The sequence below is a fragment of the Berghia stephanieae genome, chromosome 9 (assembly GCF_034508935.2).
Source record: "Berghia stephanieae isolate SIO BIC M18660-M18661 chromosome 9, UCSD_Bste_1.3, whole genome shotgun sequence".
Taxonomy (NCBI): Eukaryota; Metazoa; Mollusca; class Gastropoda; order Nudibranchia; family Aeolidiidae; genus Berghia; species Berghia stephanieae.
In genome coordinates, this window is record NC_088368.1 from 33,077,148 (window position 1) to 33,097,569 (window position 20,422).

At 35.1% G+C, this 20,422-nt stretch overlaps 1 protein-coding gene across 1 annotated transcript in view; it reads left to right on the top strand.

Moving 5' to 3' along the window:
• LOC144980079 (endoplasmic reticulum transmembrane helix translocase-like) overlaps nucleotides 1-20,422 on the top strand; it is a 47,276-nt gene that overhangs the window by 25,553 nt on the left and 1,301 nt on the right. The window contains exons 14-25 of the mRNA XM_078927566.1: nucleotides 820-930; nucleotides 2,006-2,131; nucleotides 5,312-5,420; nucleotides 6,408-6,517; nucleotides 7,204-7,296; nucleotides 8,393-8,489; nucleotides 9,487-9,551; nucleotides 10,865-11,014; nucleotides 14,925-15,042; nucleotides 17,422-17,618; nucleotides 18,120-18,262; nucleotides 20,020-20,134. Coding sequence (XP_078783692.1) covers nucleotides 820-930; nucleotides 2,006-2,131; nucleotides 5,312-5,420; nucleotides 6,408-6,517; nucleotides 7,204-7,296; nucleotides 8,393-8,489; nucleotides 9,487-9,551; nucleotides 10,865-11,014; nucleotides 14,925-15,042; nucleotides 17,422-17,618; nucleotides 18,120-18,262; nucleotides 20,020-20,134 — 1,434 coding nt within the window. The remainder of the gene's footprint in view (nucleotides 1-819; nucleotides 931-2,005; nucleotides 2,132-5,311; nucleotides 5,421-6,407; nucleotides 6,518-7,203; nucleotides 7,297-8,392; nucleotides 8,490-9,486; nucleotides 9,552-10,864; nucleotides 11,015-14,924; nucleotides 15,043-17,421; nucleotides 17,619-18,119; nucleotides 18,263-20,019; nucleotides 20,135-20,422) is intronic.

Consider the following 20,422-nt stretch of genomic DNA (forward strand, 5'->3'; position numbering starts at 1 on the left):
TACAAAAAAAACGACCATTCCAAACCATGATTTTTTTTTCTTGTATTTTTCTTTCTGCTTTTTCTTTCTGCTTTGCCTGATACTGTGTTACACATTACTCAGATTTTTGTCTTACACCAGTGCCTGCTCCCTAATTTGTCAAGAGTTTTGAAGGTGTGAGAACTCTATAGATTGTAGATCTTATACACACAGACCTGCCAAATATAACAATTTAACAGAGATTCACCGTAGTACCTCTGTCAAGGGAACTCCTAAGAATTTAAAATCTATTGCAAGGTCTATAGTTGTAGTTATAGGAGTTTTGAAGGTTTTAGATATCTATTCATTGTAGGTATACACACACACAAATCTACCAATTAATATGTTGATTGATATGCATGTCCAATTGCCTTATAAGAGTTAATGCTTGGATTATCTAGATGCTGAAAAATATTAGATTCGAATTAATGTGCCTGGGTGGGATCTTCTGGTCTTCCACAGTGGGCAGAGAGACTTGCTATGTCTTCTATCCTCTATATCTGTTTTCCCTTTCTATGTTGCCCTCTGACTTTGCTCTGGAGTGAGATTGCTCGGTTATTTATCCCTGGTCCTGGCAGGAATCCTCATCTGGGAGGGTGACAGTCAATTCCTTTTCTCTGAGGTAATATTTTTTTCTCCCTTGTAAATCGTCTAATGCCATTCGACCATACACTCATTTTACGTCTAAGCGGGTGATCTGACCTCCACATCACCTGCGCCAGTGTTTTATTTTAAGATCTCGACTGATTAAATTGTAGTTATATTTTGATGCATTCCATTTCCCCTTCCTCTTTCATTTAGTTCAAAGATCTCCCATCTCATTATGATGAGGTCTATCTTCGAATGGCCAGAAGGGGTGCCAGAGTGCTAGCTCTTGGCTACAAGAAAATGGGTACCATGTCACATCAACAGGTGAGATTCTTGATACAAATAATATAAATTAAAGTTGGAAAGTAGATATTTGTTTTGCTTGTATATGGAATTGTGCAATCCTTCATTATTCTTCAACAGTCGTAACGTCACTTCCCTCGTAATGATGCAAGGTAACTTAGTAACTGGCTTTAAACTATTGGAACAATGGCGGACGCCCTTATGAAATATTTCTCCGACGAGCATAAAAGCGTATCCAGAGGAAAAAAAACCATAGACATATGAAAAGTTCTAGCCAGCATGAAGAATAAAAACTACATATTTTCTTTGTTAAGAACCACGATGGCCGCCGTTGCTGGGCAACGTGACATCAGACAGTTGAATCCAATTATAGAGCTGACACAGCCAGGATTTATCCTGTTTCTAGTCCATTGCAAGGTACTCTTCACCAAATGTAACTGATATTCAACTACCCTGCTGACAACTTTGGACAACATGGGTGATTCTTGTTGACATCAGCTATCTTGTTTGATGGACTACCTATATTCCATCATGGAATGCCTAGGCGAAGGGTTCTAATGGCACCGTTGCAAAAGGGTGTCATTTTTTTATCACTCCAAGAGACAGGTTGTCAAAAAAAAATCTCAACTGCACCTGGGATCGATACTGTTCCTTGTCTTTATGAGGCGAGTGCTCTAACACTGGTAGAGAGTAGTTGAGGCTCAAAAATATGGAGGCGTGTGAAGGAAACATCGTCTTTTAAAGCAGAGATGATGTTTTTAAAAACTCTTGCTGGCAAGACAGGTTCAAGCCTGTGATCTGCTGGTTAATTGTATCTCCTGATAATTGTATATAATCTATAACTCACACACAGGGTCTTATCCATTTGCTTTTACTTTTGATGAAACGACATAAAAATATTGTAAGTATTGTAAAGCCTTTAAAACAAAAAAAAAGTAAAAAAAAACAATACAAACAGTTTTTGCCAAGATGAGGGTCTTTTTAAATGGATAGATATTTGAAGGCTGAGTTTTCTGGCCAAATTTTTAAATACGAGTATTTCCATAGTACAGCGGTTAACTGGTTAATGGCCTCCCGCTATTCATTACATTTTCAGGTTCGTGATTTGACCAGAGAGGATGTGGAGAAAGATCTAGAATTTGTTGGGTTTGTCATCATTTCATGTCCACTCAAGTCGGATTCTAAATTGGCCATCAAGGAAATCGTCAGCTCCTCACATCATGTAAGAAACCTTTTTATTGATTTCATTTTATTTTTCTTGCAGTGCTGTAGGATTATGGTTGTATGATGTGAAAATGTCACTATGTAATACATTGACTTTAAGTTGTTGTTTTTTTTGTGTGGAAAACATAAATTCAAATTCTAGAATCTCTGGGGATGCTGTCTTCAACATCAGCATCAGTCCTAAACTTTGGTTTCTCTTTTATGTCAGTTGTCCATACTATGAGACTTTATGTCCTTGTTCTGGAATGAAACCATTTGGTCTTGCCAGGGCCTCGCCTGGAGTCTCTTGTTGAGAGGGAATCTTTCTTTGTAAATGATTTCTTTATAGCATGTTGTGATTTAACGATTACATATGACATACTTGGTAAGTGAATCCATTTTGGCAGAGCTCTAGTCCTTGTTTCTGAATGGGACTTTTATAATGACAGACCTGCCAACTGTTACGAAAAATGTGTAGAATTACATATGACATACTTGGTAAGTGAATCCATTTTGGCAGAGCTCTAGTCCTTGTTTCTGAATGGGACTTTTATAATGACAGACCTGCCAACTGTTACGAAAAATGTGTAGAATTACATATGACATACTTGGTAAGTGAATCCATTTTGGCAGAGCTCTAGTCCTTGTTTCTGAATGGGACTTTTATAATGACAGACCTGCCAACTGTTACGAAAAATGTGTAGAATTACATATGACATACTTGGTAAGTGAATCCATTTTGGCAGAGCTCTAGTCCTTGTTTCTGAATGGGACTTTTATAATGACAGACCTGCCAACTGTTACGAAAAATGTGTAGAATTACATATGACATACTTGGTAAGTGAATCCATTTTGGCAGAGCTCTAGTCCTTGTTTCTGAATGGGACTTTTATAATGACAGACCTGCCAACTGTTACGAAAAATGTGTAGAATTACATATGACATACTTGGTAAGTGAATCCATTTTGGCAGAGCTCTAGTCCTTGTTTCTGAATGGGACTTTTATAATGACAGACCTGCCAACTGTTACGAAAAATGTGTAGAATTACATATGACATACTTGGTAAGTGAATCCATTTTGGCAGAGCTCTAGTCCTTGTTTCTGAATGGGACTTTTATAATGACAGACCTGCCAACTGTTACGAAAAATGTGTAGAATTACATATGACATACTTGGTAAGTGAATCCATTTTGGCAGAGCTCTAGTCCTTGTTTCTGAATGGGACTTTTATAATGACAGACCTGCCAACTGTTACGAAAAATGTGTAGAATTACATATGACATACTTGGTAAGTGAATCCATTTTGGCAGAGCTCTAGTCCTTGTTTCTGAATGGGACTTTTATAATGACAGACCTGCCAACTGTTACGAAAAATTCGTAGAATTACGAAATTTTGGCTCCAATTTCAGAACTTGATGAGCATCTCTGTGTCATTAAAACTTATTGAAAATGAAAGTTGATGGCAAACTACATAATTTTAACGATTTTGAAGTGTTATTTAATCCTGTGAGTGTAAATTGTTGCTTTTTAGAGTTAACTATAGCAACTACAATTTTTATCTCTAAAAAATTACGAATTTTTAAATTTTCAAGCAGGCAGGTCTGATAATGTAGCAATGACTATGAAAAATGTTTTTTTCTCTTTTTGAGGAAAATTTTTGTCTAAAATCAAAGCCCTATCTCCACTGAGTAAAAATGTTTTTGAATTTTGAAAATCCATTCATAAATAAACAAGTTATGCTGTTTCAAAGGTGTAATTTATTTGGATGACCCGCAAAGAGGAAAAAAACGCGAAAATATGGGACTCTTTTTCGGCATTTTTTTTTTTCGACCTTTGGTTGTATCTTGCGTAATAAGTGAATTAAAAGAAGAGCAAATTAGGATGGTGTTTTGTAAAATACGGGAAAAGTACTCGTCATATTCATATGAAATTTTACAACCAAAAAGAAGAAATGTTCATGTATTACCTTGTCAGCGACAAAACCTCCACGCCCGGTAGTTTTATAAATATTATACTCCAAAGATTAAAAATCTATTTTTAACGGTCTTCTGGTAATCGCACGAGTTTTGTCGCTTGACATAATGTAAAATGACCTTTTTTCTAACTGTGTGCCAACTTTCAGTCATATTCATCGATAAACAGCGTCGTAATTAATTTTTTAATATAGTATATACGAAACGGCTTCGTCCCATATTTTGACGCGAATTCGGGCACTTCGTAAGCGAAAAAGAGGCCCAAAGATTTGTGCGGGATAGTCATTGCTAGATAATGGTCTCATGGTTAACAAATTGCTAAATTACTCAATGATTTACTTCTGTTCTCTATTTAAGTAAATCTGTTGAATTACTTATTTATTTATTTTTTGATGTTTTGAAACACATCCTAACTCTAGTCTAATCCATGCCATCTTTTACTGTTGCTTGGACAACTTTAAACTGGCATAAATGCAGAAAAACTACTTAAAATATAAACCGACAAATACTTGAATCAATAATTGGGGATCATATCCTGTCATTTAAAATTATTTTTTTTTAGTTTAGTATTCTGGTTTGTAAATATCAGTATAATAATAATAAATAGCACTTTACTCCGTCTAAACAGGCACTAAGGGCTAAGATTTGAACTTTTGCAACAGGTGGTCCAATGAGGTGGTCTTGTTACACATTTACTTTTGGTCACAGAGGGCTTCACCCTCAAGCCATATAATTTGAGAATGATCAATTAAAAAAAAATATCATATCTTAGATTCAGTTATAATATTGCTTTTAAAAGCGAAGCAATAGTTATTTGACCGACAAAACTGTAACATTTGCAATATGCAGATCTGCCATTTATACAGGTATAATCAATATAAACATATTTTTAAAGCTAAAATTAGTCAATATTTTTTTTTTTTTTGTTTGTTTGTCCAGTTTTGAAATTATAAAACAAATTTTCGAGGATAATCATGTAAAATAGCATCACTTTTATCAGAATTGGAAATGTGATAAATTTAACATTAATTATGAAATATTTTAAATTGCCAACTTATAAAACTAAGAGTGGAAATCCATAATGCATTATGAGTTGAAACGAATTTTTAGAAATTCAGATTTTCCCCCAAAGCTATACTATACTAATGATTTTTTTTGTTTGTGTTGCCAGTGGACAGATCTGTAATATGAAATTTATTTTTGAAAATCTTTTTCTCCCTCTCAGGTAGCCATGATAACAGGAGACAATCCTTTGACAGCCTGCCATGTAGCTAAGGAGTTGAGAATGGTTAGAAGGGACACCACCCTCATTCTCCAACCACCCAATGACTTTGGTAAGGTTATGGAGTTTCAAAGGCGGGGTGGGGGGTCAGGTCTTTTTTTATCTCTCTCCTTACCGATCATTTTCAGTATTTTCTCAAAATGGCAGGCTTACCTAGCATAAAAATTGATTTTTTTACTCAAATAAGCTCTCTACAAAACAAGTTAATGTTCTTATTTGTTAAACAAAGATCATTCTTCAAAGTTTGTGATGTACAAAATAAATCTGAATAACGAAAAATGCATATTGTGTCGTAACAAATGTGACGATTTTGATACAGGTGGTAAGGAGAGGGTTAAAATTAAAATTTATTAAATCCACTTGTATTGTCCTTTGTATATCTTCAGTTAGCAAGATGGACGATGGAAAACATATTGCATTAATACTTGGTCGATTCAAGTGCCATCTCATTTTTTCTATACTCGAGCAAGAAACTTAACCCTTATTACTCACTCACTTTAAAATGCTGTACTACATCTGATGCCTGGATTATCTCAATCTATTTTATCTAGTTATTCAACCGTCAGATGAGTTGAAACACTTTTTTAAAAAATGTATTTTATGATATATGTATTTGTTCAGGTCAATCCATTATTAATGCAAAAGTCTCGAGCAATTTCATTGAAATGAATAATTTTTATTAATTTAAATTTAAATATCTCTCTCTCTCTCTCTCTCTCTCTCTCTCTCTCTCTCTCTCTCTCTCTCTCTCTCTCTCTCTCTCTCTCTCTCTCCTCTCTCTCTCTCTCTCTCTTCTCTCTCTCTCTCTCTCTCTTTCTCTCTCTCTCTTTCTGTGTCTCTCTCTCTCTCTCTCTCTCTCTCTCTTTCTGTGTGTCTCTCTCTTTCTGTCTCTCTCTCTCTCTCTCTCTCTCTCTCTCTCTCCCTCTCTCATAAATAGAAATTTCCTCACTTTTATTGCCTATTTATACTTATTGATAATAGAATAAGTAATGAATTTGTCATTTTCAAATTTTATTCCTTTCATATAAACTTTTCTTAGCTGAAGAGTGGCACTGGCAATCTATTGACGACAAGGTCATACTTCCTGTTAAACCCAACAACATTCGCAAAGATTTGACATCACTATATGATATATGTCTAACTGGAGAGGTAACTGTTTTCCCCCATTTTGATTTGAATTTCTTTCTATGTTCTCTAATTGTTTTTAAAAACATGATCTGACATTTTAAAAATAAAAAAAAATATTTAGAGGTTTACTGCTTGGCTGAATTCAGCGCGAAAGGTCTCTCAAGTCAAATTAGCTACAACTAATATGAAATACATAAACATATTTGTATTCTGTTTGTTAGGCTATTAGAAATGGAGTAAATGCTCACATGGAGTTTAGAAATATCAATAATGTCTATCAAATTTGGGAAATTGTTAAGAGCAGTGTATTTCAAGAGTGTGAATATGCAGATTTATTGTGCTGACTTTGTAAATTTGAATGACCCTGTACCTGATACTACCAAGAAAGGTGAAAATGGAAATGCTTTTGATGGGAACAATCCAGACAATGGACGTTTTATGTACAAACCACTTGTCAGCAAAGCAATAAACAAATGAACTTTGTTTTCAACAGTCCTTTGTTTATTGTTTTGCTGATGAAGGGTTTGTAGCCGAAACGTCAATTGTCCGTATTGTTATCATCTGAAGCCTTTCCATTTTCACCTTTTTGTCAGTATTTTTACGATCTTAGGCTTCAGGCAGCTCCCACCGCTTTCCCCTTAACAGATGAACGTTTTGTTATCTTTTTACTTCAAGCCTTTCTTCATCGTTTTTCTTCATCTGTCCAGGCATTGTCTTACCTTCAAGCCACCGATAATTCATACTTCCTGAAGTTGCTAGCTCATACCAAAGTATTTGCCAGGGTTGCACCAAAACAAAAGGTATATGATGACAATGTGTTTCAACTTTTAGTTACTAGTCATATTCATCCACTTTTATGTCATTGTTATAGATTTAAATAGTAATAAATAATAATAATAATGATTCATTTGTATAGCGCTAAACTTCCACCGAGGTACTCAGAGGTGCTCTGCAATGTAATGGTCTTTGAATTTCAAACAAACACACACACACACACACATGCACATATATCATACAATCTTAAACAATAACAGATTTCAATAACTATATGTAACACACTCAAAAAATGATTGATTACACCTCACATTCTATATATCACAAAATGTCCGGTTTTGCATCAGTTCTGTACATTAGATATTGTCATACTGTAAGTTGAAAGAGTTCAAAGACCGAAATGAAATACCTAACAAATGTATTGAAATGGAGAAAGCATTACTCGCAAAAAGCTCCACCTGTAAGTGTTTTCTGAATTAATCAGCCTGGGAAATTCCTTGACTTAGAGGAAAGCTCATTCCATAGGCAAGGGCCACCAACAGAGAAATTCCTTTTACCTGTGGAAAGTCTAGCTCTGGGCACAGTCAAATGAGACTCTCCAGCAGATTTCAGTGGCCATGATAGAACGTAAGCATTGCAAGGGCTTATGAGGTATGCAGGTGCTTCTTTTTGAAGACGTTTATGGATTGTCGTGCAAATTTTGAAAACAACTCTTTCATTGATTGGCTGACAATGCAGGCCATATAGAATTTCCTGAACATTGTCATTGCATTTATTAATTATTCTTGCTGATCTATCTTTTGTAAGCGTTTAAATATCACATTATATCACATCATATAATCATATTATAATCACATTATATCTCCGTATTTACCCTTCATCTTGCACAATGTTTTCAAACATTTTAACAAATACACCCGCTTTCAATTGTAAATCTATAATTTTTTTTGACTATTCCATTTTCTTCCTTTTTACTGGTGTTGAAATGACATAAAGGTGTCACAAGTGCTGTTAAACAAACAAAATAAATGACTTATCCTTATGTCATCCTCTCATCCACAGTGGTCCTTGAACTTATGTCAGATCACATAATGTTATTTAACTTTATATGTTTCCTTACAGGAATTGATCATCACCGGTCTCAAGTCCCAAGGTTTTGTCACATTGATGTGTGGGGATGGTACTAATGATGTCGGTGCCCTCAAACATGCCCACGTAGGTAAGGGATCCTTTTAATTGTTTTTTTTTTTGTTTTGTTTTTTTTTTGTTATTTATAAAATCCTTTAAATTTTAAAGAGGCAGGCAAAATTTTTAATTTTAATTTTTAATCAATAAATCAGAAAGAATGAATAGAAAACCTGTAGTTCAGGTTCACATCTATAAGATGCAAAAGGCACACTGCGTCCATCATTGCAAAGCTTGTAAACATCATATATATCTATCACATCACACTGATCCTGTCACTCCAGTCATTCAACCCTCTCAGTGTACTTGTGTATGTGGAAAATGCGTTGGAATGATGTGGGGACTTCGATGTTTATAATGCCATGTGCTCGTTTGTATCTGTGAAAAAACTATTTGTATGTGATTTTCCTGGTAGTTGAGAAAGAAGAGAATGGAATCTTAGACCACACTGAAACCCACTCTGATGTCTTAAGGAAAAAGACTGTATTTGGCCTATTATTACAAGGAAACATACAGTCTTTTTCCTTAAGACGGCAGCACTGTAGAAGACTTGCCACTTATATTTATTAAATTGCTTTTAAAGAGATTTTAAAAAGACTGTAGATATTTGAAGTTGCAATGCATTAAAAAAAAATTTTTTTTTGTGAACTTGTATAAAAGATTGCATGATTAAATGTAAATAACAATAGGGAATGAAATAGAAGCTTCACTTTATTAAACGGAGACAGATACTGTGGACATTTTGGGTTTCCACTTTATCAATAAAAGCACGATGAGTGAAACACTAAGGATGAATGAGAGATGTGATAATGGCGTAGTTAAAGTGAATAAAGGGAAACCTGAATCGTCCACATTATCCGTCTCCGTTTAATAAATTGAATCTTTTACTTCATTTCCTATTGTTATTTATTTCTTTGAGCTTCAAGCAGCAACATTTTCATGATTAAATTATGTACAGTTTTATACCTAAGACTAAAGGATAAACAAACAAGTAAACATTGTGCCTTTTTTATTTTGTATCATCATGGCAGGTGTTGCTCTGCTAGCTAATGCCAGTGACAAATTGGCTGACCCAAGGAAAAAGGATCAACTAAATGTGAGTAACTATGTTATATTTATCACAACTGTTTTATCACATGGTAATTCACTGGTTTTTAAGGATGTTATTTTAAGATTAAATGATTTTTAAAATGAAAGATAACATGGGAATTTGCAAACTTTGAAAAACCAGCAAAGTGGTTTTCAGATTAAAATTGATAATCTGAATGAGAGATTAAGGTTGACACAGTATTCACATCAAACAGTGAATCCTTCACTGAAAAATAAATATAAGTAAAATATTTACTAGACTTGGCTTTTCGATTGTCTTTAAAGATAAGTATTTAGCTTACACCAGCAAAGTGCCTCTGTCATTCATTTACTTTAAATTTTCATATAATCTGTCAACACATAATTAATAAACTTTCTGACTATATACTGGTTTCTGACAAACTGTAGGCCTGCTCTGAATCCCACTGTCCAGCTGTGTTTGATTAGTTAGATCCAATTTAGATATGGTGGACAGTACTTTCCAATAAATCAGTGTCCTAGTCAAGGAATAATTTACATTTGTTACCAGCCATTTTAAGCTTTAGAACACAGGTTAAACTTCAGGTCTCAAAATTGTTAATAACAAAAATTGTCACATTCATAATTAAACCCTCAAATCCAAATTCATGTTCATATTGTCTTTCTTATATATCCAATGATGGGACTTTGAAAGATTAAGACATATTGACCAACGATATATATTTATTTTGTGAGGTAATCATGAACTTTGTTACTTGGATTTTTAGAAATAAAGAATATAGATCACCTTGGATTTTTTATTGAAAGAACATCGATTACCCTCAATGAAACTTATGAATTATCAGTCAGGCTTTGTGGTCTGGAGGTATTACAATCATGACCTGCAGATCCCAGGTTTTAGTCCTGCTGTTAACATTTGAATCCTTGTAAAAGGCTCTTCACTCACATTTTCTCACCATACTCAGGCATAAAATGAGTATCTGGTTGGTAGTAGCTGGATCTCTGGTGGAAAAAAAAAATTGTTAAAGTGTCTTTCAGGCTTTCATTTTTTCAGTGTTGCTGTTGACTTGTAAAGTGCTTTGAGAGCTTTTTGTGGATATCATGGTATATTAAAGTATATTTTATTTTTTTATTTTCTTAAGCTTTGATAATCAAGCCCAAGGTGAAAATTGAGATTGTCTGAAATGGAATGAATACCCAATAAATGGAATACCCAGTAACAATACTACAATGTCCTCTCCACTTTGAGATATTACAGCTATTAATGCAATGCAGGGTGTGATGATGATTCTTATTTCTTTTTTTTTTCTTTTTTCTTTTTTTTTTTGTCTTTCCATCCAGGATGAAGGTAGTTCTGTTGATCCTCCTGCAGCACCAGCAGCAGCTGAAAGTGGTTCCCGTGCTCGTGTTGGGCCACCGTCTGGACGTCCTGTAGGCCGAGTGGCTCGGCAGAGGGCTGTCAATAGAGGAGAGAATTTAAACTCACACCAGGTGATTGATCAGTTTTAATACTTGTTTTCTAGCTGTCTAGAGTTGAAATTGAGCTTTTATATGGCGCAATTTCCACTAAACGTGCTCAAAGCGCTTTACAAGGGGTCCCTGGCCAGCAGCAACACTTAACATGTACGACGGGACATGATGCCTGTTAGGCGATATTACAATTTTTTCGGACAGAGACAATGCTGTTGATGGTCAGGTACTCATTTTACACCTGAGTACGGTGAGAGAATGTGAGTAAAGAGTCTTTTCCAAGGGCTCAACTATGCGCCGAGCAAGGCTTGAATCCAGGACCTTCTGGTCCAAAAGCGAGTGTCATACCACAAAACCACATAGCGGCACATTAAACTGTTTTGCTTTTAGAAATTTCATGACGCTTGGGGAGCGTTCACATATTACGTCATCAAAAATTTGCCCTTTTTAGACCCCCCCCTCCCCCAAGTCATCACTTGTCATCATTGACCTGACCCCCCCCCCTCCCCCAACAGATGATGACGTCATCTAATTTAATAAAAAACTAAAAGATAACTTTAATTTCACAATATTTATTATTCGTTTTTCAAACCATAAACATTGATTATCAACGTTTGATAAAACACATTCAGACATTTTATTAATTTCAGAAACTGTTGATAATTTATGTTTTACGATACAATGGGGACATAAAATTTAAATTTGCAAAGATAAAATCTAACAAACATTATTTAAATTAGGCTACTTGGTGCAGGTGCTATTAAAAAAAAATTCAGAAAGTGTAATTTAAAATAGTATAGGAGGCAAATTATTTTATAGCATATTAGTCTTTTAGTGGAATGAATTTCTGTTTCAATTTCCAAACATAAAATTAATTGATTCAAAAATGTTTCTGCCTTGGACCTCTGGCAATGTACTATAAATAGTATCATCAATTTCATCTTCATCGTCATCATTTTCTCCCATTTGCTGTTCTTCTTGTATGCCGCATTTTCGTGAATGGTCTCTCATTGCTGTGATCGAGGAGTGATACAATGAACATTTAGGGCGTTTTCGGGAACGAAGAAGAAGAAGAAGAACATTTAGGGCAAGTTCGCCTTTTGAGAAGTGATACCCCTTTCCCATCTTGTTTCTTGAGAGATGGGCAATACTCATCATAGCAATTTATCTTTAGCTGTTTTGAAAGGAACAAACTTTGAAATAGGATTAATTTGCCTATGTTTTGATGACATCATCTTGGGTCTGACCCCCCCCCCCCCCTCCCCCATGTCAACACATGTCAACATTTGGTAGACCCCCCCTCCCCCCCCTAGCTGATGACGTAATATGTGAACGCTCCCTTGTGACACTTTTACTTTTAGGTCATTTCGGTATCAGTGGATTGAAACTCCATAGCATTTATGCTCTTTATGGCATGTTAAACAGATGGCTCACTTTACTCAAGATGGCTAAAGGGTTGATGGCTTCGAGCTACTCCTCTACTGTGATGACAAAGGGTAGGGGGGGGGGGGTAAACTCTCTTCTATTCCCCTTATATCTTTCTATGGGTTCTTGATGGCTCAGTTGGTAGAGCATTCACTTCACTTTGTGCGGCTATGTGGTCTAGTGGTATGACACTCGCTTTCGGAGTGGTAGGTCCTGGGTTCGAGCCTCGCTCAGCGCATAGTTGAGTCCTTGGAAAAGACTCTTTACTCACATTCTCTCACCGTACTCAGGTGTAAAATGAGTACCTGGCCGTTAACAGCATTGTCTTTGTCCGAAAAATTGTAATATCGCCAAACAGGCGGCATGTCCCGTAGGGTTGCTGTTGACCAGGGACCCCTTGTAAAGTGCTTTGAGCACGTTTAGTGGATATTGCGCTATATAAAAGCTCAATCTTAATAAGAAAAGGGATTGATATTAGTCCTTAAAGTTTTTTTGTTGTTGGTTTTTTTGTTTTTTCTCTGACCTCTCTGTCTACCTAGCAATGACTGGCTAGACAGAGAAGTCAAAAGTTTTTTAGATATGTTATTAAATGCTTGGCAATTGACCAGTGTATTTTCAAGGGTAACACGCAATTGTCTGTCCATGTAATGCTACAGAAACCGCCTCTCTTCATGTGTGTTTGTGTGTGTGTGTGTGTGTGTCTCTCTCTCTCTCTCTCTCTCTCTCTCTCTCTCTCTCTCTCTCTCTCTCTCTCTCTCTCTCTCTCTCTCTCTCTCTCTCTCTCTCTCTCTCTCTCTCTCTCTCTCTTCCCCCCCCCCCCTGATAATAATAATCATAATAATCATAATAATGGTAATAAAAACAATAATGATGGTAATAATAATAATTACCATTATTATTATTTTTGTATTATTATTATTATTATTCTTATTATTATTATTATTATTATTATTATTATTATTATTATTATTATTATTATTATTATTATTATAATAATAATAAGCATATTTCTCTTTTCGTTGAAACCTTGATGCACTTAAAAACCAACTAGGCAGTATTAAGAGAGAATACAATAACACTGCGAGACCAAATCAACCATACCAAAACAATTTGTAGCTTGAACAAGCATTAATAGAAGAAAAAAAATAACAGTAATACGTTAGTCACATAACTAAATTGAAAAATTCACTCAAGTAAGTATTTAGTTAAAATAAATTTTTTTAGACGTTTCTGAAAATCACTTTAGAGCTCGAATATTTCATAAAAACAGTTTGTTTACCTTGTTAACTAGCCACAGCAAGAGATTGACATCCATAATAAAGATAGTGGAAGTGATTCAAGTGAATGCAAAGAAGTTGAAAGCTGTTCTTCAACTGTCGACAAAGATAATGAAAGCTGTTCAAATGATGACACTGATGATTGCACTCCTGATAATATTTCAGAGTACATTTTCAATAAGAAAAATGAGACTGATAGTGACAGTGATGGTGTTGAAGAGGTGAGGCTCACACCATCGACATCTTAGTTGTTTAAAAAAAAAATTGTTGCAAAATTATTAACTATTTAAAACGTTTTTAGGTTACAGATTTTAAGGCTGATAATCTTCATCTGAGGATGGATTTCTGCCTAAATGGTGGTCCATCTCTGGCCGTTGTTATCACAATTCCACTTTTTTTCAAAACCACTACATCATCATCCCTACCACTACTAATAAATAACAATGTGAAATTGAATGTAAGCTTCAATTTAATATACGAAAACAAATAAAATGGACGTTTCAGGTTTTCCCTTTATCAACAAAACAGGATGAATGAAACACTACAGACGATACCACAGAGATAATGTGGTATTGGCGTTGTTAAGATGAAGCAGTTGCTATTATCTGTTTTTAAAGCTACGGGCTCCATGGGCCTTGTAGCTCTAAAGGACTACTTTTCCATGACCAATGAGTGATACAGACACAGATGAATTCTAAGTATATCCTGCATAGTTTCTTTCAATCCTTGATTATTGATATGACCCAAAAGTGTTGCAAGCTCCGAAGCCGACCAGCAACTCAAATAATTGTTACAATTATTTTTTCCTCCTTTTTTGTTTTGCTTCAAAATTTTGATGTTTAGATGTTGTATGACTATTCCTTTGTCATAATTTAAAAATCGCAAATTTTAAATCCAGTGCTGTGCTTTGATGACACAAAGTTTTTTCCTTTCCCAATCGGTCTTATTATTTTTTTTAAATAAATAAAATTTCTTTTATTCATCCCATAGGGGAAATTTGTCTCTAGGGTCTATCCCAAGGGAAGACTGGAATAACCCAGGTGTCAGCCGCAGTGCAGCGCCTCAAATTGAGCTAAGGTGAGGTGACTTGCTCACAGCACAGCGGCGGGTTATAGAATGGTACCTTTCGGGTATGAAGCAATGACTGTACCGCTGAGCCAAAAATTGAACGTAATTTACTCTCTATCATTGTTTTTTTTTGTCATCTTCATCACTACTTACCATTTCAGAAAAAGCTCCAGTCTGTTCTACGGGAAATGGAGGAGGAAGAAAAAGCACAAGTAATTCGGCTAGGCGATGCAAGTGTAGCATCTCCTTTCACATCAAAGTTGTCTACAGTTAAAAGTGGTGAGTTGGTTTCTTTTTGTGAATTATTTTGTAAACGTTAAAACAAGTCTACATGAAAAAAGTAGAATGTATTTCCATTCAATGAATAGAAATAATCTTGGACTGAAATGACAATCTTTTGCAACGAATAGAATTGGCTATGTAGAAATGTCAATTTGTCTCTATTAGATAAGATTCAATTTGACAATTAAAATATCAGACTTTTTGTATCCTCCTTCCTATGGTGATGGTCATCTTTATTTGTTCTTTCTAATTATACGTTCAATTTATGAAACAACCTGCCTTCTTATGTAGTTATTAAACAATGTTGAGACATTCAAAACATGCACTACAGACAATCACTAATAGGAGATTTATCATAAGAATTACTTTTATAGAAAAAAAATATTAATGGAAAAACAAAACAAATCCATAAATTTAAACACAATCTAACAACAGTAAATAATTGATACTGTGGCACTGGGTATAAAAAAGTGCATAAAACAATATGCATTGTGGCCAACTGCCATGATAAAATCGTAACTGTTACAAGTTGACCTGCTAATTATATTTTTTTAATTGATAGAAATTACTTACTGCTATTTTATAAGTGTGTGTGTGACTATAAAATTGCCAACTTCCCTCAAGAAAATGAGATCTTGCAACATACTGAGTTTTTTTTGTTTGTTTTGTTTTGTTTTTTTTTGTTTTTTTTTTTTGGGGGGGGGGGGGGGGAGATGTATGCAAGAATAGTTGTGTATCATTCAGCTCGGTGAGGGTTTTTTACCAGAAAGTTTATTGTTTTGGTCCTTTTAAAGGATGGAGACAATTCTGGACAAACTGGAGTATGAATTCTAAATATATAGCACTGAAAGCTTTGATCAGAAATTCTTTCAGCTTCACTCAATTCAGCAGTGGTTTGCACTAAACAAATTTGTTGATTCTCTTGGAGTGTTGGAAGTTTCAAAGGCTTGATCACTTCATGTTGGGACTACTGACCATCCCTTACTCAACTTGTGAATGTGAACGTGAGGAAGAACAAAATCAATTTCAGTACGGATATGTTGGCTAGCCTTCTTATCGTAAAATTGGATTCCACCTCTTGCTATAAACCTGAATTTACATGATTTCCTGAAGAGGGGAAAAGCTACTACTAAAGTAAAAAAATAAATAAAATTGAGCTTTTATATAGTGCCACTAAACATGCTCAAAGCGCTTTACAAGGGGTCCCTGGCCAACAGCACTACTTAACATGTAGGAAGGGACATGAGACCTGTTATTATTATAATTTTTTCGGACAGAGACGACACTGTTTTACACCTGAGTACAGTGAGAGAATGTGAGTAAAGAGCCTTTTCCAAGGACTGCTGCAGGGAGCGAGGCTCGTACCCAGGAATTTCCGATCCGAAAGCGAGTGTCATACTTCAAGACCACATAGTAGCAGTAAAACCCCAGCAAACTCCTGGACTATATTTAATGACAGGCATTAAGCTGTGATGTACAATTGAAATGGTTATCTGCGGTTGATGTAATTATTATAAAGGCGCCTAGAAGATGAATTAATTGCCATTATGATAATGATGTCGTGCTGTGTTGAGTCGAAGCGTTGGGATGTTCTGTTTTTACTCATTAAAAAGTTGGCCGCTATGAATCTGGTTCAGTTTGTATCGATGTAATGTTAACATGGATTATTCATGCCATTTTGAAAACTATCTGGAACAGAACAATACCAGTGTTGGGGGGAAAAAATACAAGTCTTTTGACTCTACTGCTTATTTGCATTTGTGGAGATACTCTCTTTTAAAATTCAACTCTACCTAGCCATGAAACAAATTTTTTAGTTGTTCAAATTCACAATCCTCCACCTCCTCTTAGATCCTCATATTCTTATAATCTTGACGTACCTTTCCCTAAAACTATGATTTTCAATTGCTGTTTTGCTTACATGGCCCCAAAGAATTTGGAACTCTCTATCCCTTCAAACAAAAATATCTGGCTCCTTTTCCTCCTCCAAGAAAAATTTGAAAACAGAGTTTTTTTAAATAGGTGTTTGATATCTAGAATTAACAGTGAAACAATGAATTTATCATTCAGTGTACAGTTGATATGCATGTGTGTGTTGTGAGTGTGTGAGCATGTGTGCAATCTTGTAAGCTATCTGTAATTCTAAGTGCAGACAAGCATTTGACAATTCGGAAGTGGGCGTTATGTAAATGATTATTGTTATTTTACATATGTTTATTATATACCTTTATTTCTTTGTCTTCCTCAAAAGAAAAGAAAAAACCTTAACAATTTGCTAAATTATGTAAAGTGTTTTTAGACAATTAATTTTCATAAATTTTTTTTTGACTCTGTCTTGTGAGTTTGTGTATATCTTCTTTTCTTTTTTTCTTGCAGTATGTAACATCATCAAGCAGGGACGATGTACTTTGGTGACAACTCTGCAGATGTTCAAGATCCTTGCTCTGAATGCGTTGATCCTTGCCTACAGTCAGAGTGTGTTGTATCTCGATGGCATCAGGTTCAGTGATGGACAGGCCACCATGCAGGGATTACTGCTGGCTGGATGCTTTCTATTTATATCAAGGTCTAAGGTAGGTTTTCAGTGAGAGTTAATCACTTGCTCGGGGGGTCCCGATAGCTTAGGTGGTAGAGCACTCGCTTTATACGCAAAGGGACTGAGATCGATCCCTGGTGAAGTCGAGATTTTTTTTTCTGATCCCCCTTATCCACCCAGCAGTGATTGGGTAGCTGGGTCTGTTAGATCTGGCAGAAAGTAGACTTATATCTATGCAAAGGGTAGCAAGCAATTGCTATTGTCTGTTTCATGCTAAAGAAACTGGGATAAACTCTCGCTCAAGGGGCCTAAGGGCTCTGAAGGACTACTTATAAAGCTTGAAAAACATTGCCTCTTTCAGTAAATATTAAATAGAAAATGAAAGTGGTACACCTTTAGTTAAATAAATACAAAACACAAAAGACTCAGTAGTTGGTACCAGTACCGGTTAAGTATTTTAAGGGAGTTACCATCTATCTTTGAATGGATGATTTCTAATTTCTAATATTTTTTTTGTGACATGCTTTCACTATCACAGCCACTGAAGACGTTGTCCAAAGAGCGCCCTCTACCTAACATCTTTAACTTGTACACCATCATGACAGTCTTTTTACAATTCTGTGTTCATTTCTCATGCCTGGTGTATTTGGTGCAAGGTGCCAAAGAACTAATGCCACCACTGTAAGTAGTTTTAGTTCGTATTATTTTTTGATTATTGAATGCATAGGGGATAAATGAATATAATTCATTATTTGGAAATAGTTCAACGTTTTGGAGAATCTGCAAACTTTTAAAAGCGTTTCTTTAATCAAGTTCTAGTGTCATAGTTGTTTCAGCTGTAAAATGTAGAAATATAATTTCTTTTCTATCAAGGTAGACCTAATTTTTATACCAATGATATCTGAAGCCACAGATTTTTATTTAGCTACATTTGACAAATATTTGAACAGATGATTAAAAGAAAATTACCGAAGACTTGTGTATAAATGTATAACTGACCAATGCATTTATGCACACATTGAGTTTCACTGCATTACTTATAGAGAGTTCTGATAGCTCAGTTGGCAGAGCACTTAACTTATAAACAAAGCGATATGTATCTCCAGATTCATTTGTGTTTTTAGCTGATCTTTCTTTTACCAAGCAGGATAACTGGGTCTGTTAGATTTGACAGTACTTTATAATATACCAGTGTTCTGTCCCAGGGGTAACAAGCAATTTTTACTCTCTCTTTAATACTTCAGAAACTAAGCTAACCATCTGCCTCTCCTAGGCCACATGGCTCTCAAGGACTATTCTTTGGTTACATTATTTATACATTTTATAAGATTAAGGTGATAGTTATACAAACAATTGAGGTAATCCTGAGTGTGATTCTAATACATTTTTTTCCTCTTTAACCCTCACCTTACCAACCATAAGAAAATCGTCACATTCGTTACAATCCAACCAGCACTTTTATCATTCAGATTTCTTTTGTAAATCACACAATTTAAAGAAAAATGTTTTATTTTAGCTATAAAAACGTGACACTGTGTTGTAGAGTTCATTTTGCTGATCAATATTATGCATAGAATGTAATTGTTGCTCTTCTGTTTGAGTAAGAAGATACTATTTTTGTGTTGGGTCGGTGTGAAATTTTAGGGAAAATTCTGAAAATGGCTGGTAAGGAAAGGGTTAAGTTATTAAACTTTCGAAAAACTATACATATTTAATGTCTACTTCCAGTCAAAATAAAAAGTCAACACCTCACCTCATTCTCCTGACTGAGGTGGTTGTAGGGGAGACATGAGGAAGGTCCCTCCATCCAGATCTGACCTCTACTTTCTACTCATTAGTGTTGGGCTGTCCATCCTACATAGGACGTAAAGAAAAGCGAAGTTGTCCTTTAGACCCACATGAGGCGAATTTTTCTTTTCCCAGTTAATGTAGCATTGGAAGGAAAGTGCTTTTTTTTTTTTTTTTTGTATGATTGATTTATCGCAAAATACTTTCCACAAGATCTGATAGACTATTGCCCAAACATTGCTGTGGGAACATATTTTTCAGAAAAACAAAACACAATTAAAGACTATTTTATAAAGAACCGAATCTGGTACCTTGTCAAAGATGGAATGTGTCAGCTGTGCTCGAGTATGCACAACGAAACAGAACACAAACGAACCATAAACCTATGATTGGATGTTAGGGCCTTCCAAGCAAATGAGAAGAAGAAAAAAGGAGAATCTAGTTCTTTTTTGTTGTTGTTGTTGTTGTTGTGATTTGAGCCTTTGGACTTTTACATTTTAGTAGAGAAGGTAAAATTAGGAGGTTCTTGCCACGTCATTTGAAATCCAATACTTGGGAGTTGTCCCTCTTTTGGGACATTATTCTTTGATAAGTTTTAAATTATAAATTATAGAAGACCTGCTGATTTTTTGATATTTTTGTTATTTCAGGAAAGAAGGTGAATTTGTAGATTTAGAGAAAAAATTCACCCCCAGTATTCTCAACACAACTGTCTACATCATATCTATGTCTTTACAAGTATCAACTTTTGCTGTCAATTATAAGGTGAGTCATACTGTGTTCGTGTCTGTGTAGGACTTATGCATCTTCTCAATACATAGACAACTTGACTGTATGTTATTACAAGTATCTACTTTTGCTGTCCGTACTTATAATCTGACTTATACTGTCTCTCTGTCTGGATGCGACTTGTGTGTATAATCAGTAGATAAAAGGAAATAGAGTATATGTTATTACAAGTATCTACTTTTGCTGTCAGTTTTTCGTGAGTCATACTGAGTCTGTGTCTGGATGAGACTTGCGTATGTTCTCAGTAGGTAAAGAAATAGAGTG